We start from the raw sequence: 15,891 nt of genomic DNA on the forward strand, positions 1-15,891 counted from the left end.
GGTTCACCGCCGCCAGGATGGAGCCGATGTTGGTCTGGGAGGAGGAGGAGAGAAGAAGGGATGAGGAGGGGAGGAGAGGAGAGGGTGAAATTAGCAGGAAGAGGGAAGATGATAAATTAGAACAACAGAGGAATTTAAACCGTCATCATAATTTCTTTGTTTCACAGACATCCATATCTGGAGGGGACTTGAATAAGTGAAATTTCTCTTGTTTTCTATTCAAACAGAAAGTGATAAGCTAAATGAAAGTACCGAAGCGCCCAGTTAAAGCTATGTTCAGCGTGTTGCGTAAGGGAACGGTGCCCGTGCCCAACCCCGCCCATAATCACTCCAGGGCCAGACAGAACACAAACCGCCACACTTTCACACTGCGGTCTCTGGCGCCGCCCTCCTGGCACCGAGCCGGCCCGCGTCTCGCCGCTGCTCGTCAGGGAGATAACACACAGCCTACGGGCATCTCCCCACGCCCGGGCACGCCAGAGAGACCGCTCCATACCGCTCCCTGGCTGGCACGCGCGCGCCGATCCTAAACTTTTGGGCAGAGGAGGCGTTCCCGATCCGGTCGGCCGCCGAGCTCTCAGACGTGGAACGTTCCGTGGGGTGATCAGAGATCGCTTCCGTTCCTGCTGCCTCCCTCAAAACCCACAATGGCTCGCGGATAAGCAGGTGACGTGGCGATGGATGTGTTTAAAGTCAGGGCCACTGCAGTGAGGTAAGACTTGCTAATGGGGGCTTGCGTGTGCTGTGATTGGTGCAGATGCCCCGCCCTGATCGCAGGAAGACATGCGACGTTGTGTGGCGCACAGTTTCAGAGTGAAAGGTATCTGAGTCAGGCCCCTGCTGGGTCGATGGATGCCTTTGTCTCTGTAAATCCAAAATGCATGGAGCTGCAGGTTTGAATCCCAGATGGGGAAATTTTAAAAAATCCAGCTCCAGGAATGGGTGAAATGTTAAAAACCAAAAACAACCAGGAGCAGTTCACCCAGAAATGAAATAGAAGTACTCCTAGATGAAAATGTGCACAAATTAAGCTCTGTGGATGTTGGTGAGTAACTGCAGGGTTGTATTTGGAGAGAGACGTTGCTGTTGAATATTTAAAATGTAAATTTATGGCGCTTAAGGTCGCATGAAGATGGCCCGTTTTAACAGTTTGACCTGCAGAGAATATCTATAAAACTCGTCACATTTCAGTGAAACTGTGGATGGACAGATAGTGCTCCCGGGTAAGTGGAAACATACCAGTTTTAGGTGAGCTCCCATTATTTTTAAAAATCGGTGCCTGCGCTGTCATCTTTCCACCACAAGGAGGAAGCAGAGCAACACATAAAAATGCGCACTCAGGTCCAGCTGTTGCCTCACAAACTGCAGGCGGCCTTTCCCTCATCCATCCCGACTAAACAGCGCAATCAGCAACTGCCAGCACGAGGCAGCGCTTCAGTAAATACGCATGTTTAAAATTTAATCACCAAACCATCACAAAAATCCAGGGAATCCGACAGTTTGTTTGTTCAAAGAGTAGGGGGCAGCTCGGCGAACGTCTACAAAGGAAAGCCACCCAGATGGCATCAAACAGGTAATTTGTATGCTGCGGAAGAAGACGGATGTCTGCAAATAACAGCCTCACAAATGAGAGGGCTGAACATATGGGACCTTGCATAATTCAACCGGCATCCTGATTCTGATCACTGTGTGTGCTGTATTCAGATGCAGTCTTATTACTTCAGATCATCTGAGCAAGGTATGAGGAACAAAGGTATCTGGATCATTGTGGTGTCCTGTTAAGCAGCGCTCTACACATGTGATGTCGCACAGAAGGCGAGTGACTGGTATAAGGGGGCGGAACAGGACAGGAAACAGGAAGCAGTATTACGCCTGGGGTCCGCCTCCGCACAGGGCTGATTGGCTAAGAAGCAGATGTGAAACAGGAAGCACCTGCCTGTCCAGGGCTCTGAACCTGAGACGTAGGTGAGACGCCTTTTGGAGTGTGTGTGTGAACAACACACACACACACAAACACACACAAGTACGCACACACACACACACACACAAGTACGCACACACACACACACAAACACACACACACACACACGCACACTCATACAGGGAGGCATCCAACAGAGCAGTGTGTGCGTGTATGTTTATGTGCATGTGTTTACATATGTGCATGTGCTTGTGCCTGTGTGTGTGTGTGTGTGTGTGTGCGTGTGCCTGTGTGTGTGTGTGTGTGCGTGTGCCTGTGTGTGTGTGTGTGTGCGTGTGCCTGTGTGTGTGTGTGTGTGTGTGTGCGTGCATAGCTGCTCAAGACGCTATTTGGAGAGCAGGTGAGGCCTTCTGAAAACAGGAAACTTCTGCTGGCTAACAAGGATGTTTCTCACACATCTGTGAGGCCCCACGCCTCAGGAGAAAGACTCACACTGAACCCCAGACATGTGCATGCTAGATCTAACCAAATTTAATAAGTGGACAAAAGCAGACAAAAACTCTGGTTTCTGGATTTGCAAAACGTCACAGGTTTTTTAAACTTGAGCACATTGGGCCTCATTCACAAAACTTTTCTTAAATTATTCTTATTTTTGTTCTTAAACATGTTCCTCTGAAAAATCAATATGGGATTCAGGACACATGCAGACCTTCGATTTGTGCATATCTCAGGTGTATAAGATGATGAATGCTGACTGTTTGTAACTTTTATGCACAGTCCTCTTCATGTGATTAGCAGAAGGAAACAGCCATGAACAAATACAGATAAGAAAAAAAAAGATGATGATGCCGAAATGTTCTTGGAAACGTTCTTACACCCAGTTTACGATGAGATGTGATCGTACGCGTGTTTTGTGAATGAGGCCCAAAGGCGGCAGGTTCGTGGAGCATGCTGGGACACAGACGGCCCGGCGAGTTTTGGCGGGTGGGGGCGGAGCCTTACGTAGATGCGGTCGCCCCGGTAACGCTGGTACAGGTTGTGCATGATGGCGGCTTCGTGCAGCTCGGCCAGCGAGGACATGTCCTCCACCCCGTCCACGCTGCTCCGGTGCATGGGCTGCACCCTCTCCCTGCTCACCTCCCCCGGCTGCAGACTGAGCACCTGCAACACAGCGAGAGACACGCCCAGTTTAACTGAGCACCTGGAACACAGCGAGAGACACACCCAGTTTAACTGAGCACCTGCAACACAGCGGGAGACACGCCCAGTTTAACTGAGCACCTGGAACACAGCGGGAGACACGCCCAGTTTAACTGAGCACCTGGAACACAGCGAGAGACACGCCCAGTTTAACTGAGCACCTGGAACACAGCGAGAGACACGCCCAGTTTAACTGAGCACCTGGAACACAGCGAGAGACACGCCCAGTTTAACTGAGCACCTGGAACACAGCGAGAGACACGCCCAGTTTAACATGAGGGACACGCCCAGTTTAACTGAGCATCTGGAACACAACAGAGGACACACCCGGTTTGACCCTCTGAAGATATGTTGGAATGTTTTTTTTTTTCTTTTTTCAAAGTCAGTGTTCCGGGACTCCACCGCTTCCAGTCACCAACGGTGATTGCGACATCAGCATTGGAATGTTCCGTTAAGGCTCCTCGCAGCTCCTCAGATGAACTTTCACCAGGGATCCCCTCTGCTCTAGCAATGTAAGTCCTAAATTCAGGGCCCCACAGCGAATCACTGCTCAACCAGAAGGACCAGATCCTCCATGAGGTGGTTCAAACGTACATCTAAGGCCAAATCATGCACAGCGGTGGGCTTTGTCTTCTGCTGATACAAAGTTTTTTTTTATTTTGTTATAATCCCAAACACTTCACAGAACACATCCTTCAGGGGAAATTGAGCCAAAATGTGCAAGACTTAGCCAGCGGGTGAAGGAACACAAAAGCCCGTGTTAGAAATCGAGATAAAAATGGGAACACATTTATTTTGAGGAACGTTTGCCCTGCGTGACATTGCCTTTACACTGTTATTTCTCATTATCTGGTTTTTAGAATGCTGGGTTACTCTGAGGATCGTTTTTGACCGATTCAGGGGGAAAAAAACTGAGTCCTGGAGAGAACAATTAATATAATTACCTCAGGCTGTGTTCCCACTCTTATGCTTTATGTAGTGTGCATATTGTAATGTCATTACAGGGTTGTTCAAAAGCTGGCATGCATGGGGCAAGGCAGTGGGGTTGGTGCATGAATGCAGCTGTGGTTGCAGATGATTGGCCATAATATAAATATGAATAAATATCGTATAAATTAATACAAATATAAATAAATGATATGAATGCACATCATGATCGATGCCACATAGGAAACGTTGCTATGGACGCACAGTGAACATGTTTTAACAGTGTCACCATCTACCAATCTCCTATTCCAACTCCAAATACCAATTTCAACTACCAAAGTCTTATTTCTAACAGAGAAACCACTTTGCATATGTGAGGACAAATATACTAATATTCAATATACTAGTGTTCATGCATGTGCTGTGCGCGTGTGTTTGTGTATGCGCTGTGTGTGTGCGTGCGTGCTGTGCATCTGTGTGTGCGTGTGTGTGTGCATGTGGGTGTGTGGGTGTGTGATTGTGTATGCGCTGTGTGTGAGCACGTGTGTGTGTGTGTGTGTGTGTGGGTGTGTATGCGCTGTGTGTGAGCATGTGTGGGTGTGTGTGGGTGTGTGATTGAGTGTTTCGGTGGGGTTGGGCCCCTGTGTCAGGGTTAGGGTGGGGACAGTTTGACAGGAAACGTAACAATGTCAGGTGTCCAAACAAACGGTTGGGGGAGGTTGCCAGATTTACGCTCGTTTCAGCAAAGTGTACACTCTGACTAATTGAGTTCAGAGAGCGAGAACATAAATCCCCCCCCTCACCCTCACAATAACAAGGTACATCAAAGGGTTAAAGGTGAGCCGCGTGCAGACTTCCAACACCTGGGGTCCGGCTCAATGGAAGTGTTCCACACGAGTAAAGTGCTCAGTGTCGATTCAGCTCTAATGGAGCACATCTGGTCGTATTCTGGGCCAGAACGGGGCCAAATGCACTCTGTAAGAGCCAATTTAACACTGGACATCTCACTCTGCACAAAGCGTTCCTTCTGCAAAGACTGCAATTCACTGATGATCACAATGCATGCTGGGAAAAAGCAATTAACAGCATCCCATGACTAACCCCCCAGCGCCCCACCCCCACCCCCTCCATGGCTACAATAAGTCATGATGCAGGGGTTATGTTTCAGCTGGACTCCTGTTTAAATGGCAAAGTGTTCCAGGGGGGGCCCTTCGGGATCAATGTGTTTACCGGACGTCGCACTGCATGCTGGGAGAAGGCGATTAAGGCTGCACCACTGACTCGTTTATTCCAGGGATCGCGGCGCTCGAACGCAGATATCGGGTTTCACAGCGGGCTCTGGCCTTACAGTCCCGTGTTTATTCACCGGTCTCATAACACATAAACCACCTTCTGAGCGTCCACACCATCCCTCGCCACGTCAGAGCCGGGGTGCTGGAACTGCGGACGTAGCAGAGGTCAGCTGTGTGTGTGTTCTGGTGAGAGAAGCACTCTTAGGTGCGATGCGCAGAGACTGATATGCACTCTCCAACTAACAATGCTTTACAGCGGTAACCAACCCTGCCCCTGGAGATCTACCGTCCTGTAGGTTTTCACTCCGACCCTAACAAAGCACACCTCATTCAACAGCTAGAGCAGGGCTGCCCAACCCTGTTTCTGGAGATCTACCGTCCTGTAGGTTTTCACTCCAACCCTAACAAAGCACACCTCATTCAACAGCTAGAGCAGGGCTGCCCAACCCTGCTCCTGGAGATCTACCATCCTGTAGGTTTTCTCTGCAACCCTAACAAAGCACATTGCTTTCAACAGCTAGAGTTCTCATTGAACTGCTAATTAGTAGAGTCAGGAGTGCCAAATTAGGGTTCAAATAAAAACCTACAGAACGGTAGATCTCAAGGAACAGGGTTGGTTACTAATGCCCCCAATATGGGCGGCAGTGTAGTATAATGGGAAAGGACCTGGTCTTGTAACCCAAAGGTCACAGTTCTGAATCCCAGGTAGGACACTGCCGTTGTACCCCTGAGCAAGGTACTTAACCTGCATTGCTCCAGTATATATCCAGCTGTATAAATGGATGCAGTGTAAATGCTATGTAGAATGCTGTGTAAGTCGCTCTGGATAAGAGCGTCTGCTAAATGCCTGTAATGTAATGCAATGTAATGTAATGTAATCCACTCTCCTGATGGAACTCTCTCTCTCCTCCGGGCACACAGAGATCTGTGATGCCTGGCATTCCTGCTTCCTGTATCTCCCTCTGTATCGCATTAATAGAAACGCTGCTTCCTCCCCTGGCCTTTCATCAGCATCATTAGCATCATTAGCATCGCTGCTATGGAATCAGCTCTGTCCTGCACACACACACTCACACACACACATACACAAGCACGCACACACACACTCACAGACACACGCACACACACACACACACACACACGGCTGAGTGTGGGAGCTCGTGACACGCAGGTGGGATTTCCCCCACAGCTGGAGCCCTCTCTCTGCCCCGCACTCGACCCTCAGAGATCACACCAGCATGACTTCCCTTCCCTAACCCTAACCCTCTCCCCCTCCCCCCCACGCTGTCTTTGTGCTCTTTCACCCTGTCTGTCTGTGACCCTTAAAGACTCGCAGGGTTTCATCATCCCCTGCTCATACGAGCGTGCACGACCCCCTGCTCATACGAGCGTGCACGACCCCCTGCTCATACGAGCGTGCACGACCCCCTGCTCATATGAGCGTGCACAACCCCCTGCTCACACGAGCGTGCACGACCCCCTGCTCATACGAGCGTGCACGACCCCCTGCTCATACGAGCGTGCACGACCCCCTGCTCACACGAGCGTGCACGACCCCCTGCTCATACGAGCGTGCACGACCCCCTGCTCATACGAGCGTGCACGACCCCCTGCTCATACGAGCGTGCACAACCCCCTGCTCATACGAGCGTGCACAACCCCTGCTCATACGAGCGTGCACGACCCCTGCTCATACGAGCGTGCACGACCCCTGCTCATACGAGCGTGCACGACCCCCTGCTCATACGAGCGTGCACAACCCCCTGCTCATACGAGCGTGCACGACCCCCTGCTCATACGAGCGTGCACAACCCCCTGCTCATACGAGCGTGCACGACCCCGCTCCATACGAGCGTGCACAACCCCCTGCTCATACGAGCGTGCACGACCCCTGCTCATACGAGCGTGCACAACCCCCTGCTCATACGAGCGTGCACAACCCCCTGCTCATACGAGCGTGCACAACCCCCTGCTCATACGAGCGTGCACGACCCCCTGCTCATACGAGCGTGCACAACCCCCTGCTGAAATGAGCATGCACGACCCCCTGCTCATACGAGCGTGCACAACCCCCTGCTGAAATGAGCGTGCACGACTGCTGAATCGCGATGAGTAATTTTCTTGAACAGTCTCTTATCTTTGTCCCTCTGTGACAGGGCATTGGCAGGACAGAGTGTATGTGTGTGTGTGTGCATGTGTGTGTACCTGTGAAGATGTGTGTACTTCTGTAATCATCATCATCATCATCATAATTAATGTTTGCCTGGGTGGTAGATATCTTCATACACTTTATCCCCAGCGGGTTACACACCGTTACACATGAAACATTACTGCACAGAATGCACAACAAACAAACGGCCACAACAAAGCTTGCAGCTCACCGTTACCTAAAAAAAGAGAAACAAAGCCATTGTCCAGGAACAAAGCACAGGTCCCTGGTGCAGCTCCATCATAAATCAGGATAATCACCCGCTGTCAGCTCTCCCTGCTACAGCCCAACAGCAGGCCAGGTGGATGTGACTGAGCTCTACGGTCTGCTGTCAGATTACAGCACAGCGCTGTAAGACGAGCCCAGGCGACTGTGTGAAAAGGTGAGACTGAAGGCGTCGCGTAATTCGCTGCCCTGATCAGGGGTGGCAGCCGATTGGCTGAGGATGTTTCAATACGTGTTTCTCTGCTGCCAGCCTGTATTGTGACTGTGTAATTTAATATAACGGCTGGGTAATGACTGATCTAACTGAGATGTGAGTTTTGCACATAGTGGTGAAACAGTAACGATGCAGAGATGGAACAGATATACCCTTACGCTGGTTAAGGCACCAACAGTAGTTACAGCAAGCATTTCCCACAATCCATCTTCATCTGACAGCTGAGGACACTTCAAGGTTCTAAGGACAATTTAAGGTTCTATCGCCGTGGTAACCACTCTCCCTGACACTCACTTTCAGCCAACTCCCACTCAAAAAAGGCTCCGCCCCCTCACATCAGCATAGCCTGATTGTTACACAAAGCGCCCGCATTCTGAGGGGTCAGAGGTCACGTCCTGATGGACACATAGCCCTGTCCCGGTCATCCCCTCTACCCAAGGGAACAGGAGGTGGGGGGGGGGTTTGTTTTAGGGTATCAGATATTCAGACGCTCTCTCTGGGCTGTGATATAGTGATATAGTGTTCCCGTACATGCTTGTTTTGTCCGCCACGTTATTCTCTGAAGTTGTAAGAAACACAAACCGCGGGTGAGACGACAAACAGCCACGGGCAAGGCTACATTCCACATCAGAGACGGGATACGGGGTCTCAAAGCTTTCAGCGAATAGCGCGAGAGCTTCGCTTGTTTGGGTTTAGAAGGCCGCGCGTTACACTCCACACGAGAGAAACACAGAGAGAGGGACAACGTGCCAAAACAGGGAACTGAAAAAATGTAAATGACTTTTAAATGACTTACTTAAGACTTCATTAAAAACTGCTCTCCTTGTAAAAGAATGAACAGGCCATAATAACATTAATAATACCATGTTTATCACTTCCAAATTAACTATTTTAAACCATTTCTAATAAGGAGTTTTCGTTAAGTGCAACACTGAATAACAGGTAAACAAAAAAGAAACACAGATGACTAGACTACGCAAACATGAGGCTAATTGAGGTCATGTATACACCATTACCCACAGAATAGCCACCTCTTAATGGAAAGCCTGGGGTCAAAGGGTATTATAAATAAAGACCTCGATATTGACCTTGATATTGGCGACATATTGGAAAATCGGCTCGAGTAAAAATCAAATGCTGTGCTGGCAATTAAAATCATCACAACATGTTTCAAACCGTTAGGATAAGTGCCTGTGTCCTAACTGAGAATACACACACACACACACACACACACACACACACACGCACACACAAGCACGCATGCACACACACACGCACATTTTAAAGTGCACATCTATGTGAGTTCCTGTCTTCCATTGATTTTGGATTCATTAGCCCAGACGATCAATGCTCAATGTGTGTGTGTGTGTGTGAGAGAGAATGCGTGTGTGTGTGTGTGTGTGTGTGTGTGTGCGTGTGCGTGACCGTTAGCCTGTCTCCTCTGCACACACTGAGTCTAAAATCTAAAACAGGATTCACCCTAACTGGCTATCAGGCCTATTAATAATCAGGTCGATACAGTCTGCCTAACCCAGAATTCAAGCCCAATCAAAGACAAATTATTCTTAAAGGTTTGCGGCAATTTATCATTGGATAGGAAGTGGCAGCTTCTGAGTTGTACAGCTTTTAACAGACTTTCAATGCTGTACCGCAATTGCGAAACATGAAGTCCAACTGAAATTTTGGCAGCATTTTGACGAAGGCTTGGCAAGGCCAATACCTTCACACTATCGTCGGATCATAACTTAAATTTTGGAGCATCATATCACGCGGGCGAGTCTCATTCTTTTGACATTTCAGTACTTCAGGCTTTCAGTAGACTGCAAACTGCAAACCCTACAGTACAGCATGTCTCCAGGTCGCATTGCCCCCCGGCGAAAAATCCGCCAGGTGCGACTTCACTTAGTCTCCGCCCCCCGGCCGGCGGCGAGCAGGGCGGTGCCAGGAGGCCCCGCCCCCGAGCCAGTCTGCACACGTGCAGTGCGTGTGCTTCGGCTGCTCCTGCAGCTGATGAATATGCATGTGGCTGCGAGTGGGGAACGGGGCAGCTGAGCAGTTCCCCCAGCTGAGTTGGAGATCAATGAAGCACTACAGGGGGCAGCTAGGGTCAAAATGCACGGGCCACAGCGCTGATGTAACAGCCCATCTGCCACACCGAGGGCCTCACCCAACCCCAGTGCATTCTGGGAGGAACAAAGGGCTGCAGACTACAGATAAATCTGAGAGGATACTCAACAGAGCCACGATCTACTTCTGTCCAGTACTACTATTACGAATAATAACAATAATAATAATAATAATAACAATAATAATAATAATAATAACAATATTATTATAATACAGTGCAGTACATTCTGGTAGAGTGGAGCACAATGCAGTACTTTCTGCAAGATTAAATTTCAAATGCTGATGATATAACTATAATGATGATGACATAACTTGCAAGACTGGTGGATACAAATACGAGCACACACACACACTCACACACACACTTACTTACTGTCACACACACACACACTCACTCATTCACTCACTCTCTCACACACACACACACACTCACTCACTCACTCACTCAAAAAAACAGAAACAGTACAGTTGAAGGTGGAAGTTCACCGTGTTTATGGAGAGATCCTAGGAGACCACAACAGGAATTTTTGCTCCAATTCATAACTCTAATCCTGAGCGGTCTTCCCTAAAGTGATGGAGCCGAAATGGAATTTACCCCCCTGACGCTCACGGAAAAAGCCGGGAGACGGTGTGCGTGTAACGGAATGTTTTCGGCTGTGTTCCGAGGGCTGGGAACCCCCCCCTCCCCCCCGCAGCAGCCCGATTTATGCACCCTGTGGGCCGGCGGGGGTGTGGGGGGGGCGGCAGGTATGAAGGCATGCACTCGGGAACGTTGGGGATTTATGTGCGGTGCAGTGATGCTGCGGTCCACGCTCACTTCCTTGGTGTGCAGTTTCATATGCAGGGGACGGAAAAAAGCACAGTCATCCAGTCTCCATTACATTACATTACAGGCATTTATCCAGACCGACTCACACTGTTTTTTTTTTTACATAGCATTTACATTGCATCCATTCATACTGCTGGATATATCTATTTAAGAAATGCAGGTTAAGCACCATGCTCAAGGGTACAACGGCAGGAATCAAACCTGCAACCTTCAAGTTACAAGACTAGCTCCTAAATCATTACACTACACTGCCACCCTGTGCCACCCCATCAACGCACCCGGCTCCGCCCCCCTCCCCCTCCCCCCGTGACTTCCCACCTGAGAGGGAGAAGGAGGGCAGGGAGTTCTGCATCCTCTGTATTCTGTAAAAGAACGCCATTGATCAGAAACAGCTATTTCTCCTCTCGCACTTCCTGCTTTTTATTCAGGGTCGGTTCAGGGCGAGAGGAGCAATCATTACCATGATCTGCTTGGTTCTTTTTGCTTCAAACCCTGAGCCAGTCACTTCATGGTGTACTCCAAAATCTCCCATACAGCCCTTGTGTGAACCCCCCCATCATCCCCCTACACCCCCCTCAACTGTCCAGCTGCACTGACTGTAATCAAATCAGCAGTACAGAACACTGTCAGGGAGCCTGAATAATTCATCCTATAGATAACCACACTGCTTTTACAGCCAGCCCTACAGATCTCAGCAAACATCATGCAGTCCACTTCTGAGCTTTAGAGAAAGGCCTTTGCAGATGTTTATCACATAGAAGATAAAGATATAGACAGGGGTCATTATAGTGCTTTTAGAACACAGCAATAAAACTCCCTGCCTTGTCATGTTTTTTTTTTTAAAGACACCACACAAACAAATTTTATAATGTATTCCGGTTAGCAGAAAAGCAATGGTACCATTAGACTTATATGTGAAGAGTGGGCTATGCAGTACACACTGACCTACTGTCAGTCACTGAGCATAGGCAGGATAGCATGGCCAATACCACAGACGACATAGATACGGACACAGCACAGTCCATCACTGTGCAGATCCAGCACAGTCCATCACTGTGTAGATACAGCACGGTCCATCACTGTGAGAATACAGCAGGTTCACTGGCAGATCAGCCAGTCACCCTCAGTATCATCAGTCAACAACTTCATCACTCCATCAGGAGATCGCATTCAAGACAGCCAACCCTCAGTATCACATTTTAAGAATTACACACTCCAGCAGGCGCACTAGCAATACCGCGATACATTAGGAATACACAACTATGCCGACAGGAATACCGATACGCCAGGAATACGCCAGGAATACCACTGGGAATACCGCCCAGAATAATGCCAGGAATACCACTGGGAATACCGCCCGGAATACTGCTGGGAATACCGCCGGGAATACCGCCCGGAATACTGCCGGAAATACTGCCGGGAATACCGCCAGGAATACCACGGGGAATACTGCCCGGAATATTGCTGGGAATACCGCCCAGAATACTGCCCGGAATACTGTCCGGAATACCGCCGGGCCTCCCCAGCTCTAGAAGCCTGGGGCTCAGAGTGAGTGCAGCGGCTGGATTTCAGTGGGGGAAACAGAGAAGGAGGGAGAGGTCAAGCCCCTCCGTCAGCTTGAGCCGAGGGCGACGCCCAGGGTGGACGAGAGACCAGGGCCTCCGCTTTCCCCTGATCCCAGAATCACCAGAAGGATCACTTTGGAAATGACATTTCCACTTTCAAACGGAACTAGGCCTCTCACAACTAAATCGAGAATTTCTAAACAGTCAGGAGGCCTCCATGATCATATAATCTAATGTATGGCAATTAGCATATTATTTAAATAACTGACATATTGGCTGCCTTTTGACATTTAACTGCAGTTAGGAAGCACAAATTAGTCCCACTGAGAGTAAAATATATTTTTTAGAGCGTCGGGGGGCTAATTGGTATATATTCACATCTTAACTCAACACGGCTGTCCACTACACTTACTCACTTAACTTTATTTAAATTTAAATTTAAAGCCCCAAACTGAATTACCAACCAGAGTTCTACAAGCACAAAGAATCCCAAAAAATACAGTTTGTGTGAGTGGAGGAGGGGAGGATTCCAGCATAATGCAGAAAACTCATTTCCACCCACAACGACAGACCCACCCCTGGTGCTTTGTTACACATTCCCTTCCTCCACCAGCCGAAGTCCAGCGACCCTTCGCCAGTGGTATATTTAAACCGTGAAGCACAGGGTCTGGCAGTGGTAACGGTATGCATGTGCTTTAACGGTAGAACACAAAGGAAAACAAACGTGTCCTCAGCATTTTGAGGTAAGGGATGAATGACGACGTGAGCTCACTGTGTTTATGGAGCTCGTGAGCGCTAGCTGGCTAACGGGAAGCCATCATATATCACTGCAGAAAGCCCAGCGGCCCCACTGTCTGAACTCTGACACACAACGTACGTACAGGAAAAAAACCAAATCTGGACCGTCTGGACTGAAAAGCTCTGACGTGTGCAGAGAGGCCCGTCACCAAGGCTCTGTCTCTGCGATGGGGGGGGCAGACAACGGTCATGGGGGGAGTGAGGGATGGGGGGTACAAATAAGTTACTGCTGCATTTTTGATAATCTGTTATTGTACCAGTGGGGGAGATTGTGATCGCGGTTTTATTAAAAATGATCAGAGATATTTTCAGGGCTGGGTATGGGAGGGGCGGGGGGGGGGGGGGGTTGTATGGAACATTAGTGATGGTTCTGAGTGCAGCGATGACTGTACTCACTCAGAAACAATCTCACAGTGCACCGGGCTTTGGGTACAATGCTCGGGCATTCAGATCCGTTACTATATTAAACCCCCCACGCCCCCCCCCCCGACATGGTCACAGGATATCCTTTAGACACAAAGAGTCTGAGCGTACAGTAGCAGATAAGAGAGGGCCTGTGGGCTCCTTTCAATCAAGTTCAGATTCCTGACATTCTTACAACTGTTCTCTCCCTCTCTCTCTCTCTCTCTCTCTCTCTCTCTCCCTCTCTCTCTCTCTGTCTGTCCTTCATTCCCTCTCTCTCTGTCTGTCTGTCTGTCAATCCCTCTCTCTCTCTCTGTCTGTCAATCCCTCTCTCTCTCTCTGTCTGTCTCTCTCTCTCTCTCTTTGTCTGTCTGTTTCTCGCTCTCTCTCTTTGTCTGTCTGTCTATCGCTCTCTCTCTCTCTCTCTCAATCAGGCCATGCAAAACAATAGAAGAGTTGCTTAAACAAAACATTATTAATGTGTGTATGTGTGTGTGTGTGTGTGTCTAACATGTGTGTATCTGTGTGTAAATATATGTTCATACCGATGCATGTCTTGGGGATAATTACAACATTCAGGTCTTACAGATCAGAGTTTGTTTTTAAAAAAAGAAATTTGCATTCTGTGGCAAACCACACCTTTTTTCCCCAACACAACTAATAATAATAACTTCGTTTAATAATTTAATGATAATTTCAAAGCCTTTTCCAGGTAAAACACAAGGAGTAAAAAAAAATTAATAAGACAGTGTTAACAAAAAAGTCAAATATAAAAAGGCCAGACAAAGTAGGACATGGAGATGAATAATCCAGCTCGTAATAACACTGAAGGCCATAACTCCCTCTCTCTTGGGGGACCTGGGTAGCACAGTTCTATTTCTGTTACGCCGCTTAGCAGCTCCTGCATTATTACTAACGTCCAGATCCATTAATACTCAGGGGCACAACCCCCCCCCCCCCCCCAGAACGGCACCTAAATCTCTCCCTGCACTATATAAAATGAAGGATGGAGACACATAGTGCAATGACTGCAGCTATCAAAACAACACTGACACTGGAGTATTGCTGGGAGAGACTGTGTTAGAACAGTGGAATTGACCATGGCTTGCTGTCAAATGGGGACAAGATGATTGCACTAGTAAATACTTGTGTGAGGGGGGCGGCGTGGTTGTGGTGCCGGCTGCAGGCGGAGAGATGGGGGCGTGGGGGTGGGGGGGTGGTTTCGCTGGCCGGCAGTCCCAGCTGTGGGCAGTTACGCAATTAGTGCTAACCTTTATATGTGCTGCCTGCAGTGAGACCGGGGAGTTTACGATGGAAGCACACGGTTACGAACAACAACAGCAAAAACAGCAACAGCAACAACAAGAGCAACTACAGCAGCAGCTACAGCAGTGCTAACCAAACCTGTTCCTGGAGATCTACCATCCTGTAGGTTTTCATTCTAACCCTAACAAAGCACACCTCATTCAACAGCTGGGTATCTTGTTGAGCTGCTAATTAGTAGAGTCAGGTGTGCCAAATTAGGGTTGAAATGAAAACCAACAGGATGGTAGATCTCCAGGAACAGGGTTGGTTACCAGTGACCTATAGCAGCAGTAAGAGCGGTTGGCAGTACTATGTTGCGATTGGTCAATAAAACCGTGTGCATCTTACAGCCCCGTGCCCGTGTGGTCCTGTGGGACGGTTACAACCTGAAACAATGAAATAACAACGTAAATAAATCAGTCAGAGACTTAAACTACGTCAGAGAGACTCCTCGGGTTCGGCAGACCTGGGTCTGATTGCCTCCTGGGTTTACGTGCACATCTTAAACAGGACAAAAACGCAGCAGCTTTCACGTGAGAACGATCACATTTCGGCCTCGACCAGGTGATGCCGTTCGCCTGTTGCCGTGACCCGATGACCTCCGTCCGTTTCCCCAGAACCCCAAAAGGAAGGAAGGTCTCACCTGTCCATAGTCGCTGGTGAAGACCAGAGAGCCGTCTGCGCAGGTGGCGACGGTGGAGGGGTGGAGCTGCCCCCTGTCCTTCACCCAGACACGGGCCCCCTGAAACAAAAGACAACGGCACAGGGTGAGGGAGGGCACAAAAACACTAAGACAAAGCAGCAGTATGTCCTAGCAAAGAGCAGAATGCAATTAGTAAAGAGATATTAGAGGAAACACAGGCACTGAATTATTAAT

The 15,891-nt window shown here is 48.9% G+C and overlaps 1 protein-coding gene across 1 annotated transcript in view; it reads right to left on the reverse strand.

Annotated features, from left to right (window-relative positions):
• Positions 1-15,891, reverse strand: part of LOC135240365 (unconventional myosin-X-like) — a 91,865-nt gene that overhangs the window by 44,694 nt on the left and 31,280 nt on the right. The window contains 3 exon segments of the mRNA XM_064309747.1: positions 1-34; positions 2,924-3,082; positions 15,658-15,756. The exon segment at positions 1-34 is cut by the window's left edge and continues 154 nt beyond it. Coding sequence (XP_064165817.1) covers positions 1-34; positions 2,924-3,082; positions 15,658-15,756 — 292 coding nt within the window.

The sequence above is a fragment of the Anguilla rostrata genome, chromosome 15, assembly GCF_018555375.3.
Source record: "Anguilla rostrata isolate EN2019 chromosome 15, ASM1855537v3, whole genome shotgun sequence".
Taxonomy (NCBI): domain Eukaryota; kingdom Metazoa; phylum Chordata; class Actinopteri; order Anguilliformes; family Anguillidae; genus Anguilla; species Anguilla rostrata.